We start from the raw sequence: 19900 nt of genomic DNA, 5'->3' as shown, positions 1-19900 counted from the left end.
ATTAATCCCCGCTGATTAATTAATTGGTATTCTATCCTACATGGTATTTTAGTCATAGTTGGGTGCGTTAATGATATCGATGTGCAGGAAGTAATTTCAAGGGTGATGGCAGTGTACAAGCACTAGCTACCTGCCCTTCTCACTGGCCTTTCAAACCTCATTGCCGTTTCTTTCATTCTTTGTGTGTGTGTGTATATATAATGGCTATAAAGTCTTTAATTATAATGCATGTTTACGTGTATATTCCTATTAAATATTTGACTTCATATATTTTCTTTAAGAATAACTCTATCCATATTTTTAAAATATAAAATATTCTATTGTTTGGTTATAAAATATGTATAATTTTGAATAAGCTAGCTTATGTAAGAATTTGTGTTTGATTACTAAACTATTGATTATATATAATTTTATTGGAACACTCTAGCCGTAATAATATTTTATGCATAATTTATTATGTAACTTGCTTTGTATAATACTTAAATAAAACATACGTAAGTGAGAAAACTTATTTAAGAAGAATCTAGATCATAAATAAATATCCTTTATGCACTATCCAAACACTATCTTTATACCTGCCAAAGCTAACTAAAGCTAAGATTAAGAAAAAATTATCTTTTTTTTTCTATTAGTATATATTAGGAAGAAGAGAAAAAAAAAAGATGAAAAAAGGAACTTCTTATTTGCATGCATGTATCTTGGTAAAGAGTATATATATATGTGTGTGTGTGTGTGTGTGTGTGTGTGTGTGTACATTAAGAATTTGGAAGAATCTTATAATTCTATAACGGACAAAGGATGAATGCATATCATGTGATTAACACAGCCAACTTTATACAGCATTTTAAAGAAAATAGAGAACAAAATTGTAAGGATGAATGTGTAGCAGGACATATGCGACTTCAATTCAAGTGGCGGTCAATAAGCTGCACTTGAATAGCACGTTCAGTAATTGCAGTCAGTGTTTTTTTCTCACTTCCAACTGCCTGGCGAAGAAATGCAAGACATTCTTTTCTAACTTATTGTCGCTTAAAGGACTTTTATAGACGGCAAACAGTCGATACTTTTCTTAAGCTAGCAGAGAGATTTCAACGTGAAACCCTCCGAAAGGAACTGATGAGGACTTGCTGAAACCCGATGCTAGCCATATCAATTCCCTTGTTTGAATTTTATTTACCATTTTTCTAATTTATTTCCTGCAGCGGTTGGTCTACACACTCCGCCATCAAAGAGGATCCACTGGCACATCTTTTTATATCTATGGATGAGGAAAGTGTGACAAGTTCTCCGAGGAATTAAATCCCACGAGCTTGACCATCCTACTTCCGTAAGCAACTTCCGAAAGCATTCTGTGATGCATGATCATGCATCTATCTAAAAGCAACTACTCTGTTGTCTTCATCCATCCATCCATCCATCATCCTCTCCATCGTCGATTTAGAAGGCCTAAGAGTCGCTGATAAATTCATATGAAACTGACACCTGCAAATTCTATGTAGAGAATTGACATGTGTGCATATTCTTAGCGCCTTCCATTTTTTTAATGTCAGCCGGTGACTTAGATATCCTCCTTTGAAGCTGAGGCTCTCGTACGACATACAGTGAATTATGTCGTTGAGAAGCACTTGGGTAAGATTATTGTCAAGGCTCATTTAAATAATTTTTTTTTATTAAAAAAAAAAAAAAACACTGAAGGGATCGTAATTTTTTTCCTTCTTTTTGTTGAAAAAAAAGCTATTTATTATGATGAGACGATTGCGTGGTGGAATCCGTTTAGTTTAGGATGCATATCGTAATCTCTCTTAATATAACCTGATTGTTAAAGTGGGTGCTAGTTTTATTCATCATTTGGCCTCAATGAAAGAGAACTGACACCCATCTCTGTTAAGAGATGGGACATTGAGACATAGCCCAGTACGGATTGAAGCAAAACCACATTTTGGTCAGATTAGCTCCAAATGCATGCTTCCACTCGTGTTCCATTTTCTCCACTACTAACTTGCAGAGGGCTAGCATCAACCTGTGGGTAAAAGAAGGATAACTTCGCGAAAGACAGAAGGCGGGGAGAAGAGCCCATCTCTGTTCTCGATCAGGGTGAATATGGAATTCTATCTTCGTACATCGCATCCAATGGTCAAGGAAAATGGACAAAATTGCCAACAATGGTGGGTAATATATATATATATATCTATTTATATATTCAACTCTTACTAACTCTATTATTTTGTAAAATAACTAGATCTTCATAATTGTGGAACTGTCTCAGACCAAGCATCGCACAGGGAACATAACGCAGGAAGAGGATAGCAGGCCTCATCGCCTCAAAAGTTAGGGAATAATAGGTACGTTTCGTCTCTATGTTGCAAAAAAGTTTGCAGATCTGGTCCACTATAACGGGATGTTATCTTTACCACGTGGTTATAAACCTGCAATATCTTGCCTGTATGGACGTACGGAGGGGGGGATCAGGAACATTTGGAACACGTCCCCCAAGAAGAAACGTGCAAAAAAAGGCAACGTGTGTCAGAGAGTCAAGTATAGCAGGGAGCAATGAGCTCATTGGGCCAACATTTGGCATAGAAATGCAATGCAGATCTAGTCCGGTACTGGCAAGAGAACTAACTCTTTGGATAACTCCACTTCTTATTTGCGATCACTAAGTAGAATGTAGTATAGTTTATTGAATTTAATCTAATGCAGTATTGTTGATTGGAATTAACAGACAAAACTTCACTCTCTCTCAAAAAGGGGCATTCGTTTTATGCTTATGTAAGGACGTTTAACTTTAAATGATAAATAATTTTCTCCCTGTAGACGTGGGTGTGATAAAGTTATATAACATCTGAATTATTTCAAGAGTTTGGATGAACCAAATCTCACCTTTTGTGTAGAAAACTATAAATTTAATGAAATCAAAATGGATCATAAATTGACTTGTCAGATTATTATGCCTTTCATGCTATCTTCCAACTGTTTTACGATTGTCGTTCATCCATCGAGGCTTCATTTGCTGGTTATCCTGTCATCAATCCACCAATTTTCTTGATCTTCTAGCATTAGGCATGCATCAATCCCCACACCCACCTCCCCTCTTCCGAAATTATGATGGTGCTATCTGGTCGTTTTCTTACCCTCTCATTGATGTCATATTCCATGAATAGTGCTACTATTTACAACAACCTAGGCCTTATGGAGCAAGATTGAGAGATATATTTAATAAATATATAATTAGTGACCAGTGATACTTTTAGTCTCTTGTACATAGAAATGCACTTGTATTGTGATGCACATTTTTTTTAAAGATGTATATCTCAATGCATCTAGAGGTTGGTTTCTTTAGGAATAACCTAGGGACCGGGTTGGAGTAGAAAATGAGGGGAGAATGATGAGTTAGGTTAAGATTGGCTAGATGCAGTATTTTGATATCCGAGTTAAATTAGTTTTTTTTTAAGAAGAGTAGATTTAGTACATTAAACTAAATAATAATTTTTAGTATCTAAAGAATCTCTCGACGAAAGATCCCATTAAGTTAACGATAAGCATAAAAAAATTGAACATTTTTTTCACACCATCTCTCTCGCCTATGGACAAACCATTCTAGTTATCGTCACACTCACATGCAAGTAGACTCATCAAACAGTCCGTGTCAAACTAATGGTTTGAAGGTCCAACCATTTTAGATGGATCATCTTTACCACACAATTTAAAATTAGCAAACTAGCACCATCTAATTGTCCCACTTTCATAATAATTTATTCTAAGAGAGAAAAAAAAGAAGCATGACTCATAAGTTTATAGTTATGCTAAAATTTGAGTGCCTTCCTGAACGTTTCTTTACGTGGCAAATACGGCGACATAAAAGAAGGGCAAAAGTACACTCGGGAATTTTGTAAAACAAAGATGACATGTTAATCTTTCCACCTAAAAGGTAATGTCTGTCACACAATTATAAAGATATTCACAAGAGAGTATAAAAACTTTGGTTTAACCATGTAAGGTGAAATATATTACACTTTTTATGTAGATTAGTTGATCTAAAACTTGTTGTAGATTGGAGGGTGTAGATTGGTGAGTCTACATGATAAATAAAAAAGTTTAAAAATTGTGTATGAAATTGAAGTCTTAAATCAATCAGGTATCGTCGGCTGCTTCCTAAAGTAAGGTCTGCAGAAATATACGTGTAGCAATCAATCAATCGAAATTAAGGTTGCTCCTGTCTAGAATAATTTAGTACTATAAGGCACGTGAAGGTTCTTCCTCCGTTTTTAATAAGCCTATATATTCTTAAAAAAAAATAAAAAGAAATAAGATATAAGAAAGGCCTACCTAGCTTTGATGCTCCTCCTGTGTACTTATTCACAGATCAACCCAAACCTAGAGTTAACCCTTGGATTCGTCTTATTATACGAATCTTACGAAATATTCTTTTACCCACTACTGCTAAAACTAGAAAATTCCAAGTGAAAACTTTGGCATGGAAGTTAGCTGAGAGATCACGGGATTTGAAGGGTTGATAGGAACGAGAAGCTCAAAGTGATCAACGAGATCTTTTATTGCACGGACGTCATTGGAATGCATATGAAAATGATTTGCTACATGGGCCACTAATACTAGCGCATGCATGAATACATTTTTTCTTTCTTTTTTTTTTTCATATGTCTAATTTGTTAGGACTTTAGGAATATATATATTATAGAGAGAGGGAGAAGATTATTAGAGTATCTCTTTTCAGTCTATCCTGGCATGGAAATTCAAAGCGAAATTTCTGAGATCATAAGCTAGCTTCTGTCAATGCCCTAGTCAAGTTAAATGTGCTGCTGAAGATATCTATATACGTATAAAAAGATAGATAGAAAGGTGTCTTTTCTGAACACGGAGTATTGTGGAATAACTAAGCTAAGGAGAGTAGTAAATTCTTCTGTCCGTATTTGAACTTACTGCAAATTCCACATGTTATGGCCGTAAATTTCGCCTTGTCATTATAGACTTTATTAAATTTTAGATCATCTTCCAAGAATTTTGATAGAGAAGTTATTTCTGGAGCGTTCCCTCCCCTCCCCTCAGTCGCCACAATTTCGCCGTTACCTTCCAGTCAATTGTTTTATCACTTTAGTGACGTCGAACAGCATTAGCCGGCTATAGCTCTTAGCGGGCAGTTAGATAAGCCTAACCTTTTCAATAAGAGCTAGCAAGCACTGGCCCTCTCATTATTACTTGTTACTAATATTTAGAATGATCTCTTACTTTCCACCATGGATGTTTGCAACTAGCTAGCAAACAGACGATCCCTATAAGTGTAGTAGTAGGCCTCGTTGTCTGCTATAGTACATATACATATATATATTTAGAGAGGTGTTACTCCGTAAGGGCATGCACTTGATTGCCAGAGGGTGTTGCTCCGTTGGGGCATTCGATCGCGAAGCAAGACCCAATTGAGCATTCTGCTCCAAGAGGGTCGTCGTCTTGGTCTAGAGAAGCCTTCGAAAATTATAAGATGTCCGTATGAAACGCCTTGGGAAGTTTTGGTAGACGTGAATAAGAGATCAGGAACAGGTCAATGGGGAGGAAGCCTTGTTGCTCCAAGGAAGGACTTAATAGAGGAGCGTGGTCAGGTCGGGAAGACAAGATCCTCATTGAGTACATTAAGAACCATGGAGAAGGAAAATGGAGAGACCTCCCAAAGAGAGCAGGTGAGAATTAATTGCATGCATATTGCGATGTGGGCACCAACCATTTCATCATAACATCGTAAGATCTCCGGTGTCTTAATTTTTGCACATTGCTCGTGTGTCTGATTTTCACAGGGTTGAAGCGATGCGGCAAGAGCTGCCGTCTTCGATGGCTGAATTACCTGAGACCTGATATCAAGAGAGGAAACATTTCAGACGACGAAGAGGACCTCATCATAAAGCTCCACAAGCTCCTCGGTAACCGGTAATAGTTCTATCGCATTTGCTTATATGATCAAGGTATATATAATTGAGCATTCATTTTAATGCCATTGACTTGTGCAATTGCATGTACAAAGATGGTCTCTCATAGCAGGCAGATTACCTGGGCGAACAGACAATGAAATCAAGAACTACTGGAACACAAATCTTAGCAAAAAAGTTGAGCCCCAGCAAACTATTAACAAGCCTAAAGCAAAAGTTATTGGTAAAGTTGATTCCCCGGAAGCAGCCACTGAGCAACCCCACAGTGTTATCCGGACCAAAGCAGTGCGGTGCACCAAGGTTTACATGCCACCACAAGATGATGATAACAAGCTAAACAACAACCTAGGCCCTCAAGATGGCGACTCCTCTGACTTCTTTATGGACTTCAACATGGAAGAACTCATGACAAGCTTTCAAGATGATGGCCTCTTCCATCTATGCATCAATGACAACGCAGATGATTGCCATGTAATGGACAGTGATATTGCAAGTGGCTCCCTTTGGCTTAGTGGAGCCATGCAGGAAGACTGGAAGAAAAACGATTGCCTTGACCAAAACGTCGCCTCTGAGATTAGAACTCTGGCATCTCTGCTTGATTCTGAAGATGAGTGGCAAGAAAAATGATGACCTGGTCATGGGGAAATTTTCTGCCATCATTAGCAGTACATACATGCAAACACATCCATCTCCATGGCTCCATGTAATAAAACTTCATTGCCATATCAAATAACTATTTCTCATGCTTCTTCTTTTGTGCTTGCATGCAGTTAGTATACAAGAAAATTTGCAGCATCGAACTAAAAAGTACCTGTGACCTAAGGTCATAAAGTAAGGAAATATGTCTTTCTGAGTAGGTTATTCCATATAAGAAAATTCTTGTTAAATATGTCTTCAATTGCTGGAGAGTTTCTACAAGTGCAACACATTAGGACAATTGTCACAATTGTCCTAATCTGTACCCACAATTGAATTGTGGGTACAGATAAAAACTGACATTCTTATAGTCGCACATGATACGACATATGATTTTTCTTATAAAATATATGATTATTGCAGATGACCATTGTTAATCTTCTATCTCCAATGACTTGCGAGAGAACTTAAAATCATTGGGACAATTCTACATTCTGCAATTTAAGGTTTTCATTAGCAATTTACACTGTCACTATTACAGTTTCAAATACATAAAGAAACAGGTAGTTATATAACAAATTAATATACATGCACATCGTCAAAAAACTAAATGTTGAAGAATTCATGAACTCAAAAGACATCATCCATGAAATTTCCATTGGATATGTAGGAGCCCATCTTAGGTAGTTTGTAATATTTAGACAAGCAATCCTTGAGCAACTTTTCTTTTGTTCTCTATTTTTGGTTATTGCTCAAGTTACTCTTGCATGCTATTTATAGTTTCCTATTCTATGTTTACTACCTCTACGCAGATATGTTGGTAATGTACACACAACAAACACACAACCATATATAAAATACATGCATACATATATGTGTATGTACATCTCTTTTTTTCGAAAAAGCGTAACTCTTTATTATATTATGACTAGTGACAGCAGTGTCATTCTATATTGTTTAATTTCTTACTTTATGATCAGCTAACACTGACAGGTAAACATTATGCCATATGCACCTTTAGATACTCTAAAAAAGCTTTAGAATTTTCAGTAGATACAGTTTTGTACAAAGGGCTTAGATGCCAATTCACTTTAATACTTTAGGGATTACCGTTGACGCGTATTTACTTATAGAACAGCAAGGATCACGTAGAAAGTTCACTTTTGGCATTTTAATCTTTACGAAGAGAACGTAACATCAGTCCGGCGTCATCCATTATCGCTGGAGACATTACATTACATGTATTACATCATTCTTTACACAGAGATGGAAGTGATAAGCTATGCTGACAAATGGATTACATTATTTTTAAAGTCGAAGGTAAGTTAAAAAATGGTTTTTACTTGTTTCCATAAGTGATAAGCTATGTTGACGACTGGATTACATCATTCTTAATTGTTGTCTACTTGTTTCAAGTGTATTGGGTTAACACATCCCTATTTGATGGTTGTTAAAATATTGAATGGCACATTAGTCCACAAACTGAAACTTTAGTGCTATATTGATGAAATACAAAAGGAAAAAAAAAATGGAAGTTCTCAATTGCATTCTAGCAATATAATGTAGCTTTGTGATGACACCAAGAGCAACTGACAATAATGTCAAGCATGAGCAACTTAAGGTCGAAAAAAAACATTTTACATTTCTTAGGTTTTTTTCCCACTGGTACTGAAACAAGTGTGGTTCATTGATAAGCTAAATAAAAGGCAATACTCATACCCAAAAAAAAAAAAATTGATGAAGAAGAAACATAAACTGGAAACATTTACTAGTCAGGATATTTTAGACTCTTGTCGGCAACAGGATATCTGATATTAGAATTAGAAATTCTATAAGATACATGTATTCAGAAAGAGCAATTATATCATGTATGTACTATGTAGGATCAACATGCTAGACAAGGAAACGATCCTAATGCAATATTTTGTCAAATAAACCCTACTGGTCAATGGCATGGTTTCTTTCTTTCAATTCAATTTAAACAACCATACATTGTTTTTATTTTCTTCAACCACTCTGACTTTTGCTACTTGTAATTAAGTTGATGCAACGTAGGGCAAACAGAAATACTTCCTGTCTATGTGGGAGTAGTGGAGTACTGCTAGCTAAAGATGCTTCCAGTATTCAAAATTATATATATATATATATTGTAACTATCATAAGCGGCTATGCTATACTATAAAAGGCATGATTTGGGTAATATTTCCTGGTAATATTAGATCTCTAAAGTTTAGCTTCCTATGACCATCAAACTTAAAGTGCACATGAAGATAAAAACTAGATTCACCTAGAAAATCTTTTATAACCTCTTGACAAGTTAGCTCTCATTCTTATCATGCTGTTCTTTAAAGATCATATAAAATCTTTTCTTATGCATCTAGTGCCAAGAGCTGAGAATTCTACAAATTCTACTGAGAATGAAGATAGAATCACATTAACTAAGAATTTCATGGTGCTGATGATTCAGCATGTGCTGAGAATACAACTTCCGTTGGGAAAAAAATAATATTTAGATAAGTCCAAATTTCTTTATACAGGATAGAGACTACTGATTAATGGACACTAGCATGAGTAGCACTCACTAACCAACTTTCAAATTCTTAGAAGAAAGTTAGCTGGAAACCCTCATTGAAAGCAATGGGACGTACTTGCATGCTGCAATAAGCCAAGAAGTCAACTCCGGCAGATTGAATCTACCTATCAAAGTTGGGATGATCGACCAATCCAATTTGTTTGAGGACACGATTTATAATAAGATGATTGGACCTGCTTGATTGCGGCACAGTACATCCAAGGGTTAACATCTGCAATTTTAATTGCACATCATCCGGTATAGTTTTTAGGAATGACTTATAATACAGACAAATGAGCAAGTTCTCATTTTAGGATGTGCATTAACAACGTTCAAAGAAACTACAGAAATTTTGTGCAGTGGCATCTGATTTAAGTTTCGCAGGCATGTAAACTTAACTACTGAATATTCTAATTGCTTCAGTGTTTTTTATTAGAAACAAAGGTTTCTTCTTGGATTATATTAACTACTCAAAATGAAATTGTGGATGAGGCATCACACATGGACTATACAAGAACTCCAAGTAGTCAGAAAAATACCTGACTGCCTCTCTTGCCAAAAGATCTTATTTATTTCTTATTCTTCTTGATTCCCCCGTTCTTTTTAAAACTACTCAAAGAGGAGATCTCAGTTATTTGAATTATTACAAATAAGGGATCTATCATTATCAGTCAATATGGAGAAACTTTAGTTAGCCTAAGAAAACAAAATTAAAAAGCAGAGAACAAAATGGAACTTTCCGGAGTGCAAACAATCATTGATCATAACATTGCTGGTTTAAGATCACTTAGTGGTAAGGAATCGTCAGAAACAATGAACCCGAATGAATACCATGAGGGTGACTTGTACAGTGATGAATACTTTCTCTTTACTCTTCTAAATTATTGGCACGGAACATCATGGTGGACCATCCTTTCCTAATTCCCAGACAGCTAAAATATCGCAATTATACAGAAAATAATTAGAATTAAACTCTAATGTAGAAAGTGAAAGAATTTTATAACATAACTATGCGAAAAAATTATAGCAAAAACAACAAACTATCAGATGAAAGAAACTATGTATATTATAGAGATAAAGGTTAGCAGTCATACCAAAGACTGCAACTTTCACGCTACGATTGCATCAACATATCAAAGCCCTTCTAAATAGGTGATGCGAGCACAAGAGTGAAGGAAAATAGTAACAAATCACACCAACATTTCCTCAAACATGCCGAAATAATCCCCCAAGAAGCTGCATTACAATTTATATATATTCTTTTTCTGAAAAGAGCAAAAGATAAAGACGAAGAAAGCACACCTGATGAAGAGATGGAATCGTCGGCGAGCCGTTAAACTGCCGTCGCCGGCGGAGTGGAGGAAGAGGAGAGGGTTGCGGGCGGAGCGACCAGGACGAACGGAGAAAGCGGCGTGAGCAGTACGACACACCGCGTGATTCGGAAGTAAAGTAAAGTAAACGGGCCGTAACTGGACTACAAGCCCAAATAAACGTCTGGACTTCATCATATGCCTAAAAATACTAAGCCCAGCCCAAGAAAAAGATTAGTAACGCACCACTTCCCAAAAAGATCATCTCAGCCGTCCATTTGAGGTCTTCCGATGTCCGTCCTCACGGCTCACAAGTCACACCACGCCGTCTTTATAACTAGGGTTTTACTTCTTCGTTCGTTCTCTCTGTTGGCTTCAACTCGAAGAGCAAAAGGTGGCGGCTGAGATGATCATCTGTAGATCCTTCTTATGTTAGGCGTAGTTTTGGTATCTCTTGCTTACTGAGTTCCTCTGTTTCGCCTTTGATTGCATATCTTCCAACTATTTTTATTTTAGTTTTCTTTCTCGAAAGCTACTATTTAGCTCATCTTTCTAATCGTTGTTTGAGGATTCCGTCATCTATAAAGCAAATAGGTTGATATAATACCAACTTTGTGTCGGAAGATGACGATATTAACGTTGCCATGGATGCTGATATGGTTGTGAAATAGTTCACATAATGTTTCATGACACCAGCCATTCCTGTGCTACATCCTTCTTCGCAATATATATATATTCCTCACTTGATTTTTTTTCTCTTTTGCTTTTTAAAGTATCATGAGAATTTTTTTACTTTGTTCTCTGACCTTCCATCGGTTGCTTAGACTACTCGCTATCGAGTTTGTCAGGCTTCCTGTGTCTCTCGTGTATGCTTGAAGCTTGGAATGAGCTCCAAAGTATCATCGGTGATCTCAGATTTTTTGCCTTTCCTCTTTTGATTAATCTCTGTTGTCGCTTTGATTCATTACTTTCAAATTTGAGCTTGAGGGTAGAATTGTTTGTGTTCTCCTCTTTAAGATTGTTCTTGCCATCAAATTCAAGACTACGCTCTTCTGGCGTTTTAGAGGCGAAACAGGACAACATCTCCTCTAGATTTGTTCAGAATTCATGCAACAATAATGCCGAAGCGTAGATGGAGGAGATCAAACTACTAGTTGCTTTATGGCTTCTAATCGTATTCTTGGTTTAGTTTCACAAGTTCCTCATCAAGGAAGGATATGAAATCGTTTCTTCTATCAAAAAAGTTACAGAAGAGGCGATAACTTATATGATTAAGTCACAATGTGCATGTCTTCAAGAAGATGTTTAATACGTACTTACATAATAAAAATAAAACTAACAAGATTCAATCCCTGAATCTTACAAGATTATGTTGACGAAGAGAAGATAATATTCAGGTAATTTGCCGATAATCAATGGTTTTATGATGATTGTATGAGGATTACGTGAATAATGTTTTCTAAAAAAGAAGTCTACAGGGTATCTGATCCCATATCTCATATCAAGTATTGAGGATTTACAATATTTATGTTATCGTAGAATAATTTGGCATATTCTAACTTATATCAAACACTGAGAGTTAGATAGCATTAATTTAAAGAAAAAACGATATTATTGGGGAATGTGCTCATATATCTATCTGCAGAATTTTAACATTTATTGGCGGATTACATTAATAAATTGTGAACTTAGAGCATTTCTTATGAATTTAAAAAATGGATTTAGAGCATTTTCTATCTGTTTATGTCATTTTTTATTGATTTAGAGTATCAAATAAGCATAGTAAGTTCAAATTTAAGTACCAAATAATATCAAATAAAAAAAATTGGAAGCCTTGTATATGATTTCCGAAGATGATAATAATAATTCCCTTTTAATAGATAGAGAAAGACAAAGAAAAAAGAAAAGGAAAAAATTGTATTTAATTCATGATAGATTGTCTAATTTGAAAGAAGAAAAAAATCCTAAGAAAAAAGAGATCGTTTTTATTAAGAAAAAAAGTCATCGGTAATAAAATTAGGATACACTTTCAAAAGCAAAAGCATATAGGTAAGAATTTTCGACAGTTTTTCTCCATCTTTGCACCTCTATTTTTCTTAGTATTGTGGACAAAATTGATTAAGGGACTTGCTCGTTCCTGTATTCCTGTGACAACAGGGGGAGTTCCTCAATTAGTATGAGATTTGAGATGGGTGGTTTGGCATTAGATAACTCAGATATTATATGTGGGTCTCTACTGGCTCTCGTACCTTCAAGCTCCTCATTTAAAGTTTTGAACTCCTGAGCCCTGGGTCAAACTCATGCAATCTGAGCATAGGGTTGTGTCACTCCCGAAGGCCTCCTCAGAGTAGGAGCTCTTAGTCGCACTTGTTAGGTTGTATTAATCATCTATGCTTGAGATACATGAGGTCTAATTGAGTCTATTAATGATAGTCACGAGTCTTAACCTAATGTAAGACCCCAGACTGTTTTGTTATCCTGCTTGCCTTCAAACCCACCTTACTGCATCTTTCATTGCCCTATTCATCAGGGAAACTTAGGCTTTGTTTAAAAGAAACCTGTAGATCTAGTTTTCCACTCGGGAGTCTTGGTGTGAAGGAAGTTGGATTAGCGAGGGAGGGAACCGAACTCGAGAAGAACTATTATCACCAACGTTGCTGCGAGCTTCAGAACATCTGGAAACCCCAGAATACTCTCATCTTCGCAGTTGATATTCTCCATGGGTCAAAATCACCTCTAGGGCCTTCTTAAGCAGCCCAAGGCTATAATCTAATGGATCGTTTTCAACTAGCCCTGTGCTCAAAATGAATGTCGATGGTGCCTAGTCTGATAAAAAGCACAATGTGTGTATTCGATTGCTCCAAACTAATGTCCTAACATTGGTCCTCCTCAAATGCCAATCTTTGGGCCTATCCATTGACTCTAATTGTGATGTGATAATGCTTATCTTTAAGTTAACATGTCTATTTAATTATCAGTAATACTTTTTTTTATTTATTTAAAAGTTAATTCTATTAATTAATTGAGTTTGTCAATTTGGTAAATCTCTATTCTTTTTATTTTGTTTATGGGAGAGCTTCATTTCCTAGGAATGTCTAAATTTTTTATGCAAATATGCTAATAACCTATCCAACGGCTAGGAAGGCGTTCTGATCTTATTCTTCTTACCTTTGATAAAAATAAATATATTTTTATATAAAAAAAAGATAAATATGAGCGTTTTTTTCTATACCATAAAGTTAATTTTTTATCGATCAGTTTGATGAAACTCTAATGGTTAAGTGAAAGACATATATACATCCTTAACTGTTAGTAATATATATATATCAAAATAAAGGTATTGGTGTCTTTTAAATTAACTTGATAAAAATTTAATTATATTTTTTTATTATTTTTATTATTTATATATATCTCTCTCTCATTAGTTTAAAATTAATTTAAATTAAATTTTATATATAGAGATAGAGAATTATATTTAAATTGAAATTTATCTTCAAAAAATCAAATTTAAATTATTTAATATTAAATGATATCTCTATTAAGGTATAATTATATTTAAGAAAGAAATTTTAATTAAATAAAAAATGTGTCGAGCGTTTCTTTCATACCATAAAATTAATTATTTATTAATTAATTTATTGAAAATCTAATTGTTAAGATCTTTCAAGCAAAATTTAAAAGTTAGTAACATGTAATTAAATATTCTTAATTAATATATTATTTTTATTATGTAATATGATTTTAAAATTAATATTTAAGAATCAGAATCGAATATAAAATTGATTATTATAGCAGTTGAATTAAGATTATAATACTTAAAGAGACATTGAAGTATTTGCCGATAAATATACCATAACCAGTGTGGTAAATCACACCTGCAGCCCAAGCGACAGTTCGAAGAACATCTGGGAGAAAATATAGTATATGAATCGCGCCTGCAGACCAAACCCTCCTATCGCCGCTCTTCCGCCATTAGGGTTTTAGGTGGTCTCTCTCTCTTTCTTCCCCTGCGAAGCTTCTAGGGTTTATCATTTAGATCTCTCCTACGTTTCTCTGGCTCCAATTCGTTCTTTCTTCTCGAGCCTCCCGCAAATCCTCTTCTCCGATGGCCTTCTGGGGTTAGAAAGCTCCTCCCCTCATCTCGACTTCCTTCTCGACTTCTACCTCTTCTAACTCGTCTCCGTCCCTTTTCTCTATCTTTCTCAGGGATCGAAGTGAGGCCTGGGAAGCCCTATACTCATCACTACGACAACGCTCGTGGGCGGCTTCGCGTTTGTCAGGTCACTCCTCTCAGATTATTCTAGTCAATTTCGAGTTCATAATTGCTTGTCCTCCATTGGGGTTCTCTTTCTTGACTACATAATTCGTTATGGTGAATGATGCAGGCTACGTTGGGGAATGGCAAGGCGACTACAAAAAGTTCCGTCCAGTGCAATGTTGGCAATAAAGCGCCCATCTTGCTTTGCAGCTTGATTCCTAATGTGGCAGAGACGTGCCATTTGGAGATCGAGTTCGAAGAGGAAGAGGAAGTTATCTTCTCTGTCCTTGGCCAGAGAAGCGCTCATCTCTCGGGTTATTACATTCGGTCCAGTGTCAACAATGGAGGAGATGAGACGTATATTTCTAAAATTGTACTTTTGATTGATATTTTTTTCCCAAATTTCTTGTTACTTATTGTGGAGTTTGTCATTGAATTGGTTAGAGATTCTTATGGAGAAGACATTGCGGAGACGGATAGTGAAGCTTCAGACTATGGAAGTTTTGACAGTGAAGATGAGTACGAGTCTGACTTTATTGATGATGGTGACATTGAGATGTTCTCTGATTCTCGTCGCAAAAGTGGAGGTAAAATTTTAGTTCACCAAGTTGCCTACTAACTGTGGACCATGATCCTTTCATCGATCAAGAGAACTCAGCTGTGTAACTTCAATATTGTATTATTGTATGTTGGTACTTTTCTAATACTCTTAAGCATAAATTTGGCCTAGAACTTGTTTGTTGCTTCCTATAAGCGTTTCCAAATTCGTTTAACTTATACTTGCTAGAATCACAAGAATGTTTCGTGTCTTGCTTCTTTTCCTTTCAGATTATGACTTACCAATTTGCTGAATACTTTTCCAAAGTGAAAATGAAATATTTCTCTGACTCCAAATGACAGTAGTTGAAATTATGATTCAAATAATTTATAATAGACCATTATTTATAATATGGTTCTGCAACTTGGTGGTATATTTGAATATGGTCCCTTGATTTCTGTTTTGTGCAGCAATGCATTCCTAATGCAATCCAGGCAGTAGGTAAAGTAGGGATTCATCTTTGGCTAATAAATAAGGCAGGGAATGTTGATGAAAGCTCAATCATAAATTTGAATTAGAAGGAAGAGAAGCCACCTAATTTATGGTAGCATTATCAGTATCCATATACACTAGTCCCTCATAACATTGGTGCAGAGCTCTCTGTATGATACAATAGAATAAGCCATGATATGCCAGTTGAATTTCTCTGTTGTAAACCATTATCCTGTAATATCTGTGGCCGTGGTGTTTTCTAAGACGACAAAACCACTTCATAATTGTTTTCTGCTTTGAGATTAGGACCGCAAACTTGACCAAGACATGATTTTTTAACTGTTGCTTAAGGTTATTATTATGCAAGTTGGTATTTGACTTCTTAACATGTTGCTCTGGATTTGGTTGGGAATCTATATGTATCTTGATTTTGTACCCTGATCTGACCCAGCAGACTTGGTGCAGAGTTCTGCTTATGATAAGTTCCTATTGATCAGAGCCAAGAAATATTGTTAGGTGGGTTCGTTGTGGGTTTTGCAAACTTGACATGCTTAAGGTTTTGCTGTTTTGGGTTTTTCAAACTTGACATACTTAAGGTTTTGCTGTTTTGGCCTAACATCAGTTCAGATATAGGTTCCCTTGGAAGTGGAGGTTGGCCAACAATTGACATCCAGCCCATTCCATGTCTTGTGTTTGATCTATGAGATTTTCTTTTCATTAATCTCTTGTTATTCTTAGGACAGTTTTTATTTCTATGTTGTAGTTGTCATCGAGGAGATTGTGGAAGATGACAAACCAGCAAATGGGGATGCAAGCCGTCGGCGCTTAAAGAAGAAGCATCAGGTCAGTGATAGTGATGATGGAGATGATGGTTCTCAACGTCAACTTGTTGCGAAGCCTGCCGTCTCTGAATTACTGGAAAGTGAAGATGAAGATGGATTTCCTTTATCTTTTACTTTGACAAAGAAAAACACTGGCGACAATGCTAAAAGAGATGTAATTCCAAATGATAAAACAAGCAATGAGGATAGGAAAAGGAAAATTGATTCTATCATTCAGAATCCTGAATATGCAAGGTATGTGCGACTGTAGTATTTGTCATGTAAAGACCTTTCTTTGGGTTTACTTGTGTAGTAACATGTTATAACTTCTTGAGTAGGGATACTTCACCGGCAAATGTTTCTTCGAATGACGTTGGAAATAAAGGGGTACTGAAGAAGAACAAAAAAGCAACTATTGATGGAAGGGTAACTGGTAAGGAGAACCAAAATGGTGATAGTCAAGGGGATGCAGATGCAAATACTGAAACCAAAGATGTGGCTGTCTCAGTAAATGATGCAAAACCAAAGAATAAAAGGAAGGAGAAGGCCAAGAAGGCAAAGACTACTGAGACAGAGAATGATGATTTGGCTGATGCAATTGATGGAAAAGCTAAAAGTGATCAAAGTGAAGTTGCTACTGTTGATAGCAAGGGCCAGGATTGTTCTGCCAAACCAGAGGAGCTGCTGAATGACAAGTATTTCTGTGGTTTTTGGATGCTTTGTTTTTCTCTTTATTCAGTTTTAAACTGCATTTTTTTGATGCATTTGGTTAATGTTAGAATATTTTTACATGCAGGGATCAGAGCAGTCGGAAACTGAAGAAGAAAAATAAGAAAAAAGTGGTTAAAGATGATATTGCTTTAGAGGGAGACGGTTTATCAGTTGATACTGCAGTAAAGGTTACAGGAGAGAGTAACCAGCAATCAGAGATAAACATGTATTAAATCACACTTTATTACTGAATTGAAGTGCTATCTTGTGTTATTTCCCACTATTTGTCACCCATATTGTTGTGTGCACAGGGTTGTTAAAGATAATGCTGATCCTGCTGGGCAAGAGGTCCTGAAAAAGAAGAAAAAAAAGAGCAAGAATCATGACAAGGATGTAAACAATAAGCTGGAGCCAGCTAACCTAACAGAGGCAGAAGACAGAAAACAGCCCCTTAAAGCAAGGACTCATGGTAATGGTTTGATCATTGAGGACCTACAAATGGGCAAGCCTGATGGCAAAAGAGCTTCCCCTGGGAGTAAGGTAAGCTCCTTAGTGTTTGCCGAATATTTAATTCCATGATGTCTATGTTGCTTACCACCTTGCTTTAAGTCAAATGAAAATATGGTACTTGTTAATCCTAGCTTATTGCACTTAAGTTGCTAGGAATAAGTCATTTTCTGTAACAACCCTGTCAGACGAGTTGTACTGACTCAAGAAAGTTGTTTTATTTTCCTTCAAGGTTTTTGTCAATTATATCGGCAAGTTACAAAATGGAAAGATATTTGACTCCAATGTTGGCCAAAGACCATTTAAGTTCCGCCTTGGTATGTTCAAATAAACTGATGCCATTTGATAATCTACATTCTTTTAAATGTTGGTTTACATTTAATGCGGTTATTGTTTCCATCATTTGCAGGTATTGGGGAAGTTATCAAGGGATGGGATGTTGGTGTTAATGGTAGTCATCTTAGAAATTTTAATTATGAAAATGTGCGTCTTCCATTATATTTTCTATCGGAGTATTGATCTACTTTATTTTATCGACTTGTCTAGGCATGCGAGTTGGTGACAAAAGAAGACTCACCATCCCCCCAGCTATGGGGTTTGTATAAAGTCACTGGCTTTTTCGTTGATTGCTCTCTTCCTATTTTGACGTGTAATATTGAATGCTGAATGTTTTTTCTATGCAGTTATGGGGACAAAGCAATAGGAAAAATACCGAAAAGCTCATGGCTTGTGTTTGATGTTGAGCTGGTCAATGTACAATAGGCTGAGGTAAATGCTGCTAGTTTGCCAAATGCAGACGGTGTGCTGCCAATTCCTTTTGGAGAATTTATATGCCATTTCTTGCCTTGCGCATGCAATGTTTTGTTTTGGAAGGTGATAGTTGATTCCTGGAATTTTCTTCAGCAGTTTCTCGGAAACATCCCGAGTTTAATTTTTGATCGCTTGTGTTTCCTAAGCATCGACTATGGTATAACAATTCCATTGATGTAGAAATTTTGGTAGTGAAAGGCCAAGTAGGATAACGCCAGTAAGGTTACCATTGAAAATTTATATTATTTTCATGTGAAGATATGCGTGAGACAGAATAAGAATTAGCATAAAATGTCGATTATAATTTATTAGTTTCTATCGAGGCAATCTTGACTAACTCCATTCAGTCATGTGTTCCACTTGTGTCTCGTTTGATTGAAAGATAACGTCAGTCATAAATAATATTAATATTTAATTTTTATCCATGGTTTAGAAGAGAGTTTGATTGTAATACTAGAGTAAGACCTCTCGTTTTTCTTATTCTAACTCTAAGTTAGAATAGAAAAATAAGAATTTAGTGGTATTAATAATATTATAGGAATATTAATTATGATAGTAGTTATGTTACAAATAAGGGGCTCTTGTTGTTCAACCGGACGACCAAACTAGGCCTTACAATCTCAACTACTCAAAAGTCAACAAAACAGCAGCCTACAAGTTCTGTGTGACTCCAACTAAGCATGCTTATCCGTCCAAATCCAAGGTTCCACCATTAACATCCATTCAACTCACAAAGCCATGACTCCTTTCTCTATCAAGTTGGTCAATATAACAGTCAACTGGTATTCTGCCACGGGTAACTCCTTAATTGTTCATTTGAGGTCCACATAGGTATTTTGTCGAGCAGCACGGGCGCGCGGCACTATAGTTGTTATCCCCTCGTGGTGTAGGGGTAGATGCCGACACAATTTTGACACTGGATCATTAGAGATCTTTAAGCACCAAACCATGTAACTAATCCCACAAAAACTGGCACCCATTACCCTGCACAAAAAATTATCACTAGCCACCCAACCCTGAGGTTGTTCATGAGCTGGGTGACTCATTGTCCCTTCCCACATGCTCCTTAGTGCCTTGACTTGAGAGCCAAAAACGAGAGGTAACCAAAAAAGAAGAAGAGTTAGCAGAAAGAGAAGCTTTGACCTCATTAGATTAGATAGGTGTAATGCTTGCTATTATTAAAGGCTAAGACTAATGTCAAATGGCCAAAGTGGGTGTGTGTGTGTGTGGGCTTTCCCGGTTTTTAACAGCACCGTGGGGAATGTCGTGGAAGCCGCTTGCTAATTGACCACAATACCCTTCATTTCCTCTC

At 36.1% G+C, this 19900-nt stretch overlaps 2 protein-coding genes and 1 long non-coding RNA gene across 3 annotated transcripts; 2 read left to right on the top strand and 1 right to left on the bottom strand.

The window, feature by feature from the left end:
- Positions 1-5233: 5233 nt before the first annotated feature.
- Positions 5234-6696, top strand: LOC140777099 (transcription factor MYB1-like). Its single transcript, XM_073121002.1, has 3 exons — positions 5234-5690; positions 5805-5934; positions 6029-6696. Exons 1-3 carry the CDS (start codon positions 5558-5560, stop codon positions 6558-6560), a joined length of 795 nt encoding a protein of 264 aa, XP_072977103.1. The 5' UTR covers positions 5234-5557; the 3' UTR covers positions 6561-6696.
- LOC140777100 (uncharacterized) lies at positions 6424-10545 on the bottom strand. The gene is made up of 3 exons (XR_012106967.1): positions 10444-10545; positions 10236-10377; positions 6424-6564 (listed from the first exon to the last, which is right to left on the bottom strand). It is a non-coding gene; the product is annotated as an uncharacterized lncRNA (long non-coding RNA).
- Positions 10546-14320: 3775 nt separating this feature from the next.
- On the top strand, positions 14321-18828 carry LOC140779618 (peptidyl-prolyl cis-trans isomerase FKBP53). The gene is made up of 12 exons (XM_073124779.1): positions 14321-14569; positions 14658-14731; positions 14837-15066; positions 15154-15296; positions 16503-16815; positions 16899-17255; positions 17357-17497; positions 17583-17811; positions 18011-18095; positions 18188-18229; positions 18325-18373; positions 18462-18828. The coding sequence occupies exons 1-12, from the start codon at positions 14557-14559 to the stop codon at positions 18538-18540; spliced, it is 1755 nt and encodes a 584-aa protein (XP_072980880.1). The 5' UTR covers positions 14321-14556; the 3' UTR covers positions 18541-18828.
- Positions 18829-19900: the final 1072 nt, after the last annotated feature.

This window comes from Typha angustifolia, chromosome 15, assembly GCF_048772165.1.
Source record: "Typha angustifolia cultivar Huaian chromosome 15, ASM4877216v1, whole genome shotgun sequence".
Classification (NCBI taxonomy): domain Eukaryota; kingdom Viridiplantae; phylum Streptophyta; class Magnoliopsida; order Poales; family Typhaceae; genus Typha; species Typha angustifolia.
The sequence above is the reverse complement of the archived record's forward strand: the minus strand, read 5'-3'. Positions and strand labels throughout refer to the sequence as shown.

What these genes read in the sequence shown, in the direction of transcription:
- LOC140777099 (XM_073121002.1), top strand. Translation starts at nt 5,558, where the DNA reads ATGGGGAGGAAGCCTTGTTGCTCCAAGGAAGGACTTAATAGAGGAGCG. An exon ending in AGACCTCCCAAAGAGAGCAG is followed by an intron (nt 5,691 to 5,804) that starts GTGAGAATTAAT and finishes TGATTTTCACAG; the next exon opens with GGTTGAAGCGATGCGGCAAG. An exon ending in CACAAGCTCCTCGGTAACCG is followed by an intron (nt 5,935 to 6,028) that starts GTAATAGTTCTA and finishes GCATGTACAAAG; the next exon opens with ATGGTCTCTCATAGCAGGCA.
- LOC140779618 (XM_073124779.1), top strand. An exon ending in GAGGAGCTGCTGAATGACAA is followed by an intron (nt 17,256 to 17,356) that starts GTATTTCTGTGG and finishes TTTTACATGCAG; the next exon opens with GGATCAGAGCAGTCGGAAAC. An exon ending in GAGCTTCCCCTGGGAGTAAG is followed by an intron (nt 17,812 to 18,010) that starts GTAAGCTCCTTA and finishes TTTTCCTTCAAG; the next exon opens with GTTTTTGTCAATTATATCGG.